Here is a 13,984-nt window from a genome sequence, read left to right as displayed (position 1 = left end):
ATGTTTTTTTTTTTTAATTTGACTAAATTAAGAAAATAATGTATTTTTTGCTAAATAAAAAAGAAATACGTGCGTACATGTTTGATTAGACAATTGAAGATATTAGTTAAATACCTAATCATTACAAACTTGGTCTCTCATGTGTTTATCTAATCCAAAGATATGTTAGATTCGGTAATTAAAGGTTCAAACAAATTTATATATAAATTAGATATGTTGGTGTAACCAGTTCAACTCATTTAGTTGTAAGATACAATTTTTTTATTATAATCATAGTTATTATCATAACATATAAAAAATTTAAATAAAACTAAATTATAAATAAAGTATATATATCTTAAATTCAATGTTGAATACAAACAATAACTTAAAAAAAATTCAAACATGAAATTTGATTAATAAAATCACTCAAAATCAATATTTAACTTTAATTTATCAAAACTCATTGGTAAAATTCTTAAACCATCGTTTAAGTGGGCTTATTAATTATACTTTATATACGTATCTGAAATTCAAAGTTCACTATGTAAAATAACTTCAAAAGGCTCAAATATCAAACTTAATTAAAATACTTTTAAATCAACATTTAATTTTATTTCATCAATTCAATCTTTTGTAAAATTTTCCAAAAGTCAAATAATGTAGAAATATATCACCTGCAATTTTTGTTAGTTGATTAATTGTGAGTGTCCCACACCCTTGAAACTCAAATGCAGAAGTAAAAATTTTCAGCAAGATGTAGCTATCCAGGGGACAACAAAAAAGTTAATATATTTTGAAGAAGAAAAAATCGGATTATAATTTTTTTTTTATCAGCAAAACATATATACTAAAAAATTATTATTATAATAATACAGAATTTTGACTTATCTGTTATATTTTTTTAATATCTTTTTTATTCAAATTAGCTTTTAGAGAATCGTTTAATTATTATTTAGATTAAAAATGAAGATTGAAATGTGATAAATATTTAGTATTATATTAATATAAGAATAAAATAAAGTTCATTCATATAACATATTTTTTATATCTTATATTTTTTAAATCTCAAATAATCCCACCATAACACTAGAAAAATGAAAAATAAAACATGTATACACCATTTTCAATAGTAAGTAAGTAGTGACAATTTCTCATCTTCAAAACCAGAAAAAAAAAATGTAACAGTCAGACAAAGCACTCCATACATGTATGTGAAAGACCAAACATCAAATAACCTTAGTTTTCCCTTGTGATGAGACTTCAGCAGATGATGCATTGAAGCAGATTTTACATCTTACAGTGATAACAAAAGGCTATTTTCACTTTAGCATCTTTGTTGGTAACTTGCATGGTTTTCATTGGTGCTGCTAGTTTCACCATAACAAGAAGAGTAAAAGGAAATTCCTTCATTGTGATTGGAGCATATGTCAAGAATTCCTGTTCTTTGCTTTGGTGTGCTAACAGACCTCATTTTTGCTTTGCTGGATTCAGTAACAGCCATGTATGTAGGAAAAACTGGAGAATTTGACATTGAATTTTCATCCCCATTTAAACTTCTTTTTACAACAGAAAATGATTTCCTTGGGATTGAAATCTGTGGACTCAATCCTTCTTGCCATTCTTGTTTTGCTGTCATCAAGTTTGTAGGAAGAGTTATTGGCTTATACATCATATTCAAATCGCATGTTTCTTTATGCAGCCACTCTCCAAGTGTACGACAGCTCTCTCTTCCAAACTTCATGTTCTGCATACATTCTTCCACCATTTCTGGATTTTTTCTCTCCTGAAAAGGATTAATGCATCATCATTATGTTATTAGCTCTGATATTGCTGATTCATATTTTTGAAGAGAATTTATTAGAGAGATATTATATGTATGTGACATCAGTTCAACCCAGATAAAGAATTATCAGTACTTTTAACCTATAACATTAAGACAATGGATTTTATAAGTTTTTTTTTTTATGGTGTTTAACTTTGTCATTTCTACCATCCTAGATTCACGTTTTGATTATTTTAACATATTATATACAATAAGAAATACTCATGGAATGTTTGAACAAACTCTTTGCCAACCACTTTTAGAAGAAAGATAAATGAAATTAATTGACTATGTATATAAGTTTTTTCCATGTCAACTTTTTTTTCTTAAAATACTTAAAGCTCCTATGTGCAAAGATCACTAGTAGCAATGTTTGAAAAGGTAGGTTCATTTTTCAAATGGCTTGACCTTTTCTTTTATCTTAAAATTCTTTCTTTCTCTCTCCAACTTTTTCTAAAGAATGAGATAAATATCAAATCACATTGAGGTTCCGTAACATTTAAATAATGTTTGTGGGGTGAAAGTTACATCAAGCAAGCATAAACTACTCATTAGTTATTAGTTTTGGAATTCTGTGTAGAGAGTACTGTATCAATGGCAAAAGTAAAATAAAATTCAACTGTGATCAGTGTTACCCTTTGTGAAGAAGAGTACTGTTTCATACGCTCTCTTTTGACCATGGCATCTTGTTTTCTGTACCATATAGCTTCAATGTCTTCTCTAGATAGCAAGCTACAATCCCATGTTCTTTGACTATCGCATTCAGACTGCACCAAAATTCTTTAGTGGATTAATCAAATGGAATTGTTCAAACTTAGTAGAAACTCTGATATCAAAAGAAAAAGCTATTCCACCTAACTAACATATGCACCAAGTCAAATGAATTGAACCACTGACACAAAGTAAGCCAGAGAAATCAATGTTCAGTTAATTTTTTTATACATTTCCTTCATTCTTTTTGGTTGTTTCTCATGGTTTCTCTTCTACTAAAACAAATGTCACAAACTTTACCTTCAGTTCCTTATCTTCTAACTTTTTCTTTTGCTTAGGATTTTGCTTGGTATGTTCAGCCATATGGCTACTTTTTTCCAGAATTTCCACTTGATTTCTTGCATTGGAGTGAAAATTCTGTATAGTGTTTGACACTTGACGTCTCACAGCTTGTCCACGAATTATGGCTTGCAGTCTTATGACTCCCTTCAATGCTCTTAATGCTTTCCTAGCCTGTTACATTTCCAGCTTCTTAAAGAGAATCAAAATGATCAAAACTGAAACTCAACTCAAATTCTTTGTAGAAAAAGAAAAAGTAAATGATGGTCTTTTTTGAAGGGAGTTTATATACGCGTGACATTACTTCAATCCACATACGGAATTGACACAACTTTTAACTCGAAATCTCGAAAGATTAGATTTATGAGTTTCTTTTTTATATGGTGTTTAACTTATTTCTATTGATATGAAAGTTAGACTCATACTTCTAACAGTATACCAGACGCGATTACCCTTTTTCATTCGGTTCATCCATTTCTTCCCAATAAAATTGACAAGTATGCTACTAAAAGGAAGAGAAAAGAAGACTTTGTTCAATTTGGAATCAGTTTACTTATGTCTACATAAATCTCTTCCAAACAACAAACCTAAACTTTGAAGCATATTGACAATTCAGTGAAGATTGCAGAAGATGAAGTAGAGGGTTTTGAGAAAACTCACAAGATGTGCACGGTATGCGCTTTGGATCTTGATGGCAGCTAAACTTCTGTCTCCCTTGGAAAGATATGAATAAGAACGAGAAGCACCTGTGAGCTTGACAACCTCAGCAGCAGCATGTGCAGCAGCAACTGCAGCTTCAGCAGCTGCTGCAGTTGCAATAGCCACAGTTAAAGCATGTTTTCTCTGTTCTGCACTTGCTTCAATCAATGTCTTATTTGGAGCTGTAATTGTAGGATACTGTCTCTGCTTGATCCTTCCAAAACTCCACCCCCACTTGTTTGGCTTCTGAAGTACAGAAGGAAAATTTTTAACCAAAATGAGTACTTCACCATTGTTAGACAATTGTTAAGTTTGTAAATGTGAATAGCCTTACTTTGTTGCCCTTTGGCTCAGAAGTAAATAGCCTTTTCACCCATCCAAACCAGCTCTTTCTCTTTGCCATGAAGATTTATGGCATCATTCAAACCGAATTCTTCACACAACATTTCTGTTCTTGAAGCACATTTCTGCTCTTGATATTGAAGAAAAAGGGGGGAAAGCAAAGAGTCAAATTTAGAGATTTAAAATACAAATTTCATTGTTCCTACTAAACAATTAAGATGCTTTAGTCATCATTCTATTTTATTTTCTCACCTAGCTGTTCTATTCATTTGTCAACATAAAAGAAACCTACCCCCAATAAGGACCAAAACTGCCACTGATCAACTTTCATTTTCAGTAACAATCATTTATTGGCCCAATAGAACTGAAATATACCATGAACAGTAATGCTTTTCAATCATAAAAAAGGTAAAAGAAAGAAAAAAAACCACATGTAAAGTGCACACAAGAATATTTCTCAAGCATGGTCATATCAATGCTAAAAGTTAGGCCACTTCAAGAAATTACCCTTTTCGTAAAGCATGCTACACCTAGTGACTTATGTTGCATGAAGAAACAGAATGGCTTGGTGATTGAAAAGAGATGAAATCCATACATACCCTTTTGGATATTCCAAACTTTTAAGCAAGTTGATGATTCCCCAAGTGAGGTTTTTTGTCCTTTGGGTGGGGGGTGCCTCAAAATTCTTTGCTTGATATCAATGTGTTTTGACACTGAGCACCATATGTTTTGATTCTTTTGTTGTATATATAATACATGGTGATAATAGTGTGAGAGAAGTTTGCATTGGGAAAGCCATAAGGATGAGTATTGTTGTAATGATGTGGAAAATGGAGTTAGCCTACTTGGATGACTTGTGGTTGCTGAAAAGGCAAACTCCATTGAACTCCATGGGGTCTCTCTTGTCCCTCTGCTGTTGCTACTGTCAATTTCATCTATCAAATGTTTGGTTTAGTCAAAGTCAGTAAAATGAGTATTTGGTTTTCTACCTTCCATTCCCTCCGGAAGGAGCATGGGGACAGGGAACTGGCCATGGCAGTTAGAATTGAAAATGAAAGGGGACAATTTGAGTTGTTCAATAAATAAAGATATGCTTTACATTATAATAATCTTATGGACAAATCATATTTTCACATCTAATTTTTTTTTATTGTTATCACATTACCTTTCATTATCTTTTACTTTTTTTTATTTTTCTTTTTTTATTTTTCTTTATAAATACAAAAGTTAATCACTATTTTATTTCTATAGTGGGTTGTATTTTGTGCAAACAATCTTGTATATATGATAAAGTATCTAACCATATGTATATATATAGTAATTTTAGTTGTGTTTGAGTAATATTGTGCAACATGTATAACAATCGAACTCCTTCAAACATCAATCTCTCATTCAAATTTTAGCATTAATTGAACAAAAAGTTATAGATATATAATTCTTAGGCCAATGTGTTGTGAAAAAGAGAATAGTTTTCTTTATTTCTTCTTCATAAAGAAAATGATGGTGGTGGTCACAACCAAATCAAGCATGAAAACATATTGGTAAAATATGACAACTAAATGGTTTTCTTTTAAATGTGTGGTTATAGGGCCAACACGAGTTCCCATTAGTTTGTTTTAATGAAAAATGTCATCTTTATTTAACCACCTTTATTGAAGTGATTTTTTTTGTCATAGTCGAATTAATTGTAACACAACTAAAAGTCTCACTTTCTTGTAACTCAAACATTGAAATTTCTTTGTACAATATGTTTATCAATTCATGGTCATTATGAGCTAGCTCAGAATATGAACACTATTTGGAGTTTTGTTTGTAAGTTTTTTACTTTCAATCATAGGCTTTGATATCATAAGGAATGCTTTAGGTTGAGGTGGCATTTATCTCTTCCCATTAATGTATGGATGGGGTTAAATTCTTCATGTGTTATATTTCAGAAATAATAGCAAGTGAGAGTGACATATCATATACAATAATAACAAATTCACCAAAATACCATGCAATGCAAACATAGAATTGGCACATCAATCAATTTATCATAATCACTGCCTCATTTAACATAGTCAAATTTTGATTGTTGCATTGACTTTTCAAAAAATTTCATGACAAATCCTTTAATATTTAATAGCACATTTACATTTTTTTTCTCTTTTGGCCAATATTAAACTTGCATCTTTTTCAAAAAAAAATTCTCTACAATTATATTTTTTTAATCCACAATGTTGTAACTATATTACCTCGTATCATTTTAATTTTATATTATAACTATATTAAAAGATTTTAATAACTTATAACTTATTCAAATAAGCTATGAATAGTTTTATGAAAATACATTAAACAAACACTTTAGACATGAAAATGCATTAAATAGACATGTTCACCTTATATCACCCTCTTATGTTCAACTAAATAACTATATTTCAGGGTCAAAAATTGGAGGTGAGTATAATATTAAGAGTGTTGGAATTATTTTAGTGAGATACATTGCCAAATTTATAATCAACAAGATATAAATTGTCTATACAAGATACCAAGAACCATTTTCAAGATAAAACTTTAAAATTTATTATTGTAGATTTTATTTTTTTCTTTTTAAAAGATATTATTCAATTTTTTGTTTTGTTTTTACTGAATGTGAAACTTTCATGCATACTATTCGGAAGAGTCATTCTCAGAAGAATGATATATGTCCATATAACTTGGTCTAATTTTTATATAGAAATTTGGCCCCAGTGTACTTGATGTAAGCACGTTTTTGACTTGAGAAAGAATTTAAAAGGGTGATTGATGGTGGTCCATGCAAGGAAATAAAAGTCATGAATGCTTTTCCACGAGTTATCGAACAAAATGAGAGAAAAAAAAAGGTGACTTTGGTGTTGTTTCATTGTCCCAACAAGGTGTTCTAATGAGAAAAGTTGAGGAAACTTTGCTTTATGTAGTTACATGAGTTGTGAGTTTCTTTGTACTGGGACATAGCAAAAAAACATGTTAATTGAACCAGAAAAGCAATCCCTCATTAATGTTGTGCCTTATTTCTTAGTTAAAGTTGATGAATTATATATACCCTTTTTCTAATAACAATAATATCTAGTAACTTGGCACCTTATTTTAGACTATGATTATCAAGTAAAGTTCATTGAACTCTCTAAATTATATTATGGTTTGGCTAAAGATCATTTGGCCATCAAGGTTTATCAGTTTAATACAACACTGCTTTTGCTTTATAAGCTTATAGATCATGGCAATGAACTTTGCTTCATCTCTCATCATGAAAGTATGCAATAAAAAACATCAAATTATGGTCAACCAATCATCTTCTTTGGTCAAAAGAAAAATGACAACATAAATATGTTGGATAATAAAATCAATAGCCATACATTCTAGCAACTTCTCTTCCTCGAACGTAATAAAAAAAAGAAAAAAAAAGTATGTGAGAATATTTTAAAATTTTCATAACATGTCTTTGTTAGCCTCTATGATATCTATTAATATAGATTGGATTTTCTAAGCAATTATAAGCATAGGTTTGTCAAATGAAAACAAGCATTCCTTTACTACAAACTTGGTATTAAGAATAAAATAGAATTATTTTAAAAAAAATATCAATTAAATGAAAGATATAGTTTGGAAATAAACTCATTAAATGAAGTAAAATTACTTGAGATTTGCTTATATTTAAAACTGATCCAAAACGTTTTTATTTTGTTTATATTTAAGACTGGAGGAAGTATATATAGTTGTTGGCAAAACATATACTTCTCCTTGATGGTGTGAAATATTTGGAGTAATTGTGGTTTTGAAATTAAAAAAAAAATCATACGGTTATATACAATATATTAATTTTTTTCTTAGTCTTTTTATAATCATGAATACATGAAAAATAAATGTGACAATTCATGGAAAAAAAAATAGAAAATGTCCCTTCGTTATTATTCAGTAAAAAAAACTGAATAAATTCTTACCTACAGATACTTGTTAAATATTGATTGTTGATTATTCATTTGGATATTCATATTATTGTTTTTAAGTTTGAAGAAACTATTCTTAATTTTAATTAAAGAAAATCTACATCAATCACAATGGACTAGTTTGAACTTTCTCCATTTTTTCTTTGATTTGGACTCTCACAGTGTTAAACATTTTTCATGATAAGAGAAAGATTAAACAAGTTTTCTCCCTAAACTTTTAAGAAAAAAAAAGAATAATCTTTTTTGTAAGTTCAAATTAGTTTATACATACTTCTCTTTTCTTCCTCTAAACATACTTTCAGAAAGAAAAAAAAAAAACAAACAAATCCAATTTCTCCATCAATCAGATACCAATAATCTGATATGTTAGAATGTAGATAATTGCCATATGTTCATTTACAATTTATAGCTACACTTTTTTCTCTATATTTGCTGGTTAACTTGTGATGTTACGTATTTTAATTTGTGTAACTGATCTTGTATCTGTATCAGATACTTTAATAATAAATATCTAATTTATAAAAACAATAATATTTTTACGATTTTAATAATTTATAAATTTTATTTTAATAAAATATAATTTATTTAATTTTAATTTGAATGTACAATAATAATTATATATTTATCATATTTTTAATAAATTTGTACATTTTAGTATGCATATATTGCATATCATATTTTAATATTTTAAAATAAGCACATAAACGTATATCAGATCCATATATCATAATTATGAACTCAAGATAACTTTACTGTGCACTTGACCATCCTCCATCCTTATCCAAGAATGAAGAGAAAATGGTGTTTGGTTGATCTGTAAAATTCGTGCTCCTCTGGGCCAATCTCCATAGCCACCGTAACCAGTGTGCCTAGCATAGCATAACCATAGATTATTGTATGGGCAGCACCAGTCCAATCCATGGTTGTGTCCAACAAAAATTGCCTGAGGTTGTCAAAACAAAAAGTTGCAAACAAAAATTATCATGATGATGATGAAAAATGAACATCTCAAAACCCATATACTTGAGACAATTCCTCAGTAAACCCCAAAAGACTTATTTGACAACCAAAAAATATCATTGCAATCATAGAAATTGTAAGTCTGGCTAACTATTGATCAGATGGTCCATACACTCGGGAATACAAGAGTGATCATAAGGACCATTCAAACATCAAACGATTGTAATTAGAGTTAAAGTTTATTTTTTAACATGATATAAAAGTGATGAGTTAGAATTTATCCTAACAAAATTTATATTTGTTGGATATATCATTTCATCCACTCTTAGACTGTTTATCAGACCATCTACTAATGTCTAGTTTCATACATGAAATGTATATACATGGCGTAAGATGGTATATTGAAAGTCCTGGCTAGAAATAAAATCAATTTAGAGTATATAAATGGATGCAAACCTCAACTTACAGTTTTGTAGAATTGAGATAGACTTAAAATCTACTTCTTAACAACTCTAACTTATAAAAACGGTCAACTTTAAGAATGATTTTACATTTGGACACTTCGGACAGAGTGAACTGATAACCTCAATCTCAACATATATCAACAAATTAATCATTAAACAAACACATATGCTGGTTCAAACCTAACAACTAGCATCTTTGAGGATTTGATTTTTGTTGTATACAGATAGCTCTGGAGAATTTGACAAGTATAGCATACAGACATTACCTTGACAGAAGTTCTGTTGAGAAGAAGATCCATGATACCCGTTTCAACTTCTTGAGCAGCGACACTTTCCTTGTTGATCGATCCTACACAAGGTTTTCGTATCTCAAACTTGGGAGCCACCACCTTATAAGCCGTACTTGGAATATGCCAGAAAACAATCTCCGGAACTCTGTCACGCAATATGTGTTATTTGAATTAATTGAACAACGCTTAAACAAGTTATTTAAATCAAAATAAGTTGTGGTTTCGTGCACTTTGATTCTACCTTTTGTCAGGGTTAATTTCTTCAGCTTTTCGGCGGAACCATTCTACCTGGTCATTAGATATGAGTTCTGGATAGGAACCACCACCAGAATCAAGAAAGTAAAGGAAAGCCACTGGTGATGGTGGATAATCAGGCGATGAAACTTGAAGGACATAGTTGGATACACTTGGCCAAAGATTTCTTGGGCCATAGCTAGAAAATGATCCATTGTGCTTCATCTCATTTGACATCAGCTCCAATCGTCCTGTTCCTTTGAAGCTACATTCATCGTCTCCTGAAATTTATCCAATATGCCCTTCACTGAAAATATCTCAAAAACTTAATCTTATGAGGAGCATGAGAGATACAATGAAACAAAATCAGGTATCTTCTATTCTCCATTATCTATTACTTAATACTTGGTACCTGAATATGAAGTTGTGGTTAGAGGGCAGTGAATTGGAGGAATGCCAGGCGGAGAGAACCACTCCAATGGCCACTGAAATGCAGCATCATCATGGTTTCCAAATACACTAACCCATGGTATGCCCCTGTTTCTTGTTGGGGAGATTGCCTGATTCCAATACAAGCTTGCATTCGCAATCATTATGTTGTTTGCCGTGATGACATCACCAAGATATATCACCAAATCTGTCATCCAGAGTTAACTTCATTAGAACTTGGTTTTAATAAAATTTGAAGTTCATGGCACTACAAAATGATGGATATTTAGAAATTGAGACATAAGTCCTTAAATCCAAAATCTCAAGGAAATGAATTATGTTCCTTATCAAGATGGCTCTGATACCATTTTTGAGTTCTTAAGGAAGAATTTATTAGACAAAAACAACACAAATTAAAGATGAGCCTAATCATATAAGATATAAGATATTGATGTCTCCTTCTATTTAAAATCTTAATTTCTTTATTATATGTTATTCAACTTTTGAAAAAGTTCTCTTGCATTCTAATTTCCTCACTATTATGTAACTATCTCTAAGCATATGTACTGATCTAAGCATCTGTACTGATGCTTGATCATTTATTCCAAAGCAACAGATATTTTTATATTATCTTGTTGAATTGTTCTGCTATTCAAATTTTAAATATTTTTAACTTGTTTCTTAAAGTTTAAATTTTTTAAGGAAATTATCATGGTTTCAAATCATTTTAAATAAGTCTTTATTCGTGACTACAAACTATCATAGTTAATTATTTTTCAATTACAATAAATCCTTTGAAATCTTAAATAAATTCCTATAACAAAACTATAAATCCAATTCTTGTTCATCAACATTGTCAGTATAACTAGTTCAGTTTAGATAATAAAGTCAATAAATGTGTAATATACCTTACTTCGAATTTCTATTTATAAACTTTTTTTAATTAAAATAAGTCTAATTACAATTCATGGCTAATCATAATTAAACCTTTAATCAGAATAGTTTTTCGAGTTCATTAATATCCCACATGACTTCAATCTACATGAAGGTGTTCCAAACCCTCACTACTTTTGAAGTGGATCTCCTCTTTGTTCACATGTATGTGCTCATTGTTTATGCATTGATTCCATGCATGTCTTTGCATTGGTGCATTGATTCCTAAAAGTTAAATGGACTTAATTTAGAGATTCCTTGAATAGATAATGGCTACGAATTTGTGGTGGTGGAATCCAAGATAGACAGTATGTCACACAAAGCATGCATTATAACAATGGATGTCAATGGTGTATACAAGCTTGTTTTAATAAAGCTTATTTGTCAACCGTTATTTTTTATGATCACGAAAATTGGGATTCAACCCTAAAGATATCACTACTTCACTAATTATTTTTTACAAGTGTTAAAAAGAGAGTCCATGTTACGACTAGATCATCGATTTCCTAAAGATATCACTACTTCAACGTGTTGAAAGTCACATATCGACTAAAGATAAAGCTAATTCATAGTTTATAAGTTACAAGCCGGTTTTGTGAGATTGAGTTAGGCTTAAAGTTCACTTCTAACATGGTATCAGAGCCATGATTAGAGCTTATCCTAGTAATATTTGTAGACTTAAAGTTCACTTCTAACATAACGAGAAAATTGATAATGTAATTGTGAACATCTTTTAACTTTTTAACTCCTTTGTTATCATCTTATAGTCGGTTGTTTATTTTGTTATTTACAACTAACAACATTTATCAGATCATATCTACAACTCACTCACACACCAGGTTTATCAAGTCTAATTTCATCCAATTAAAAGAAATCAAGATTTTTGGACAACTTATACCGGACCAATTCATATCAGACCCTCGCATCATAAAGATCAACCACTAGTTTTCATAATGAAATGAATAAACCAATTTAAAATAAATAAAAAAATATGATAAAATTTTCAAGTGAAAGACGACTTTTTCTATTGATTATCATTCCTAATCACGGACTTATCAAGAAGTTATAAAATTTTCAAAATATGACACTTTTAACAAATTACACCATTTCCATAAAAAATAAAAATAAAACATATTTTGGTATTAAAAGAAACAATAGCCAAAAGAGTGTGTATACACACGGATAAAGCTAGCGATGAAAACTATCCAACCTTACAATAATATTCATCGTTAAAATTGCAACTTCATGCCATGGTTCCTTTGGTGCACGTAAAGATTTATTACCGAACGCAGTTGTAAAAAAATATTTTAATGAATTATACGTTTTTTTTGTTGCAATATTCTTTTATAAGAATAGATCCCCAATTTCAATATTTTCTCTTACACAAATCAATATTCCCGTGAAGTAAACAAATTCTGAATAACAATTAATTTAGTCAACAATCTAATTTCACGGTGCTTATTCCATCTTGGATCCAAGATATTAATCCATCACCCTTAGTTTAATATAACAAAAGGGTTATAGAATATAATTCTATTTATGAAAATTTACTGAATACTAAATAAACTTGAATTTGTAAATATTTTTCGAACTTGTTCTGATATTAAACATGATTACTGTTAAATATTAAGATCGTTCAATATGATAGTAAGTATAACATTTCTTATTAAACCTCTATATTTATCTAATTCCCATTTTTACATTCTTTACTATTTTATATTATAGAAAACTCTTCATTAATTTAATATTTTATTTCAAAAATCGATGTTATTATGACATTTTTGTTGTAAAAAGTATGTCATTAAATATATATTTTTATAATATAATATATATATATATATATATATATATATATTATAAAAGAAATTACTTTATAAAAAATTATTAAGTTTTTATTTTGAAAATTAATATTAATAGATGTTTACGTATTCCTTGACAAAGATGAAATATGAAGTGCAAACAGTGAAACTCGCATCCACCGGTTGTCATTTCTAAAACAGTGAGTAATCAGGACAGAGTGTGTGAGGTGAAGAGTGAATGCAGTAACGGGTAACGTGACGTCACCTGGATTTTCATGGTGGAGCACCGAGTTCATGACGTTGATGGAGTTCAGGTCTTGGCGTGGGCCCCACTCCGTCCACGCGTCCTCCCCAAAATGAAGGTCCGCGAAGAGCCCAATCTTGAAGGCTGCACCCTCCGGCATCCGAACCTGTCTCTCCGACACACCGCACACCGGTCGGAATCGTAAGGCGGATGATGATCGGACGGTGGAGATCAGAGAGAGAAAAAGTAAGGGCAACAGTATCTTCCACTTACCTCCTCCGTGACTTTCCATTGCTGTGTGAGAGAGAAAACCTCAAAGAGCGTCTCAAATGAAACCTCTTCAGATAATAGAAATACGGTTCGTTGCACTTTTCTGAGTGCATTATAATGCATGTGGACAGATTACTTGATGGCATTGTACGAAATGACGGGAACACCCTTTGGCAATTGTTTGTCACCACTGTCTCGCTTTCTTGCACCCAGCCACGTCTCTGTTGCTTACTGAATAAAAAAAAAAATAAAACATTCTTTTATGAGTCAGTAAAATTTGAAAACAGTTACCTAATTCATAGCACAATATTCGGAAAATAAAAATAAAAGGAGACAGTAGAAAAAAGAAATATACCGATATTTTTTTATTAATGAAAGATACGAAGTTTTGTTATTTTGTAGAAGTTCGTACTGTGTTTCTATGGTTACCGATAAGTTGGTAACAAGAACAAAACCTTAGGTTGGCATATTCCATGTTTACGAACCTTATCTTAGCATATT

General features: G+C 30.3%; 2 protein-coding genes across 4 annotated transcripts; both read right to left on the bottom strand.

Annotated features, from left to right (window-relative positions):
- Window positions 1-1,062: 1,062 nt before the first annotated feature.
- LOC108325642 (protein IQ-DOMAIN 12) lies at window positions 1,063-4,676 on the bottom strand. Of its 2 annotated transcripts, none has more exons than XM_017558737.2 (6): window positions 4,495-4,676; window positions 3,888-4,025; window positions 3,515-3,799; window positions 2,816-3,028; window positions 2,440-2,571; window positions 1,063-1,765 (listed from the first exon to the last, which is right to left on the bottom strand). In XM_017558737.2, the coding sequence occupies exons 2-6, from the start codon at window positions 3,954-3,956 to the stop codon at window positions 1,307-1,309; spliced, it is 1,158 nt and encodes a 385-aa protein (XP_017414226.1). In that variant the 5' UTR covers window positions 3,957-4,025; window positions 4,495-4,676; the 3' UTR covers window positions 1,063-1,306. The 2 variants fall into 2 exon arrangements, with proteins under 2 accessions (XP_017414226.1, XP_017414227.1); XM_017558738.2 differs by having other exon boundaries at window positions 3,888-4,020.
- A 3,815-nt stretch (window positions 4,677-8,491) lies between these two features.
- LOC108325410 (probable inactive purple acid phosphatase 16) lies at window positions 8,492-13,639 on the bottom strand. 2 transcript variants are annotated; one of them, XM_052874705.1, is made up of 6 exons: window positions 13,487-13,639; window positions 13,235-13,379; window positions 10,221-10,445; window positions 9,816-10,089; window positions 9,551-9,719; window positions 8,492-8,803 (listed from the first exon to the last, which is right to left on the bottom strand). In XM_052874705.1, the coding sequence occupies exons 1-6, from the start codon at window positions 13,604-13,606 to the stop codon at window positions 8,591-8,593; spliced, it is 1,146 nt and encodes a 381-aa protein (XP_052730665.1). In that variant the 5' UTR covers window positions 13,607-13,639; the 3' UTR covers window positions 8,492-8,590. The 2 variants fall into 2 exon arrangements, with proteins under 2 accessions (XP_052730665.1, XP_017413967.1); XM_017558478.2 differs by having other exon boundaries at window positions 13,235-13,571.
- Window positions 13,640-13,984: the final 345 nt, after the last annotated feature.

Source organism: Vigna angularis, chromosome 3 (assembly GCF_016808095.1).
Source record: "Vigna angularis cultivar LongXiaoDou No.4 chromosome 3, ASM1680809v1, whole genome shotgun sequence".
Classification (NCBI taxonomy): Eukaryota; Viridiplantae; Streptophyta; class Magnoliopsida; order Fabales; family Fabaceae; genus Vigna; species Vigna angularis.
This window is presented reverse-complemented; position numbering and strand designations above follow the sequence as displayed.

Coding starts and splice junctions, on each gene's coding strand:
- LOC108325642 (XM_017558737.2), bottom strand. CDS start 3,956: ATGGCAAAGAGAAAGAGCTGGTTTGGATGGGTGAAAAGGCTATTTACT. Junction 2,572..2,815: donor TAGAAGATAAGGAACTGAAG/GTAAAGTTTGTG, acceptor ATTTTGGTGCAG/TCTGAATGCGATAGTCAAAG. Junction 1,766..2,439: donor AGTACTCTTCTTCACAAAGG/GTAACACTGATC, acceptor AATCCTTTTCAG/GAGAGAAAAAATCCAGAAAT.
- LOC108325410 (XM_017558478.2), bottom strand. CDS start 13,505: ATGGAAAGTCACGGAGGAGGTAAGTGGAAGATACTGTTGCCCTTACTT. Junction 10,090..10,220: donor AACCACAACTTCATATTCAG/GTACCAAGTATT, acceptor GATAAATTTCAG/GAGACGATGAATGTAGCTTC. Junction 8,804..9,550: donor TCAACAGAACTTCTGTCAAG/GTAATGTCTGTA, acceptor TGACAACCTCAG/GCAATTTTTGTTGGACACAA.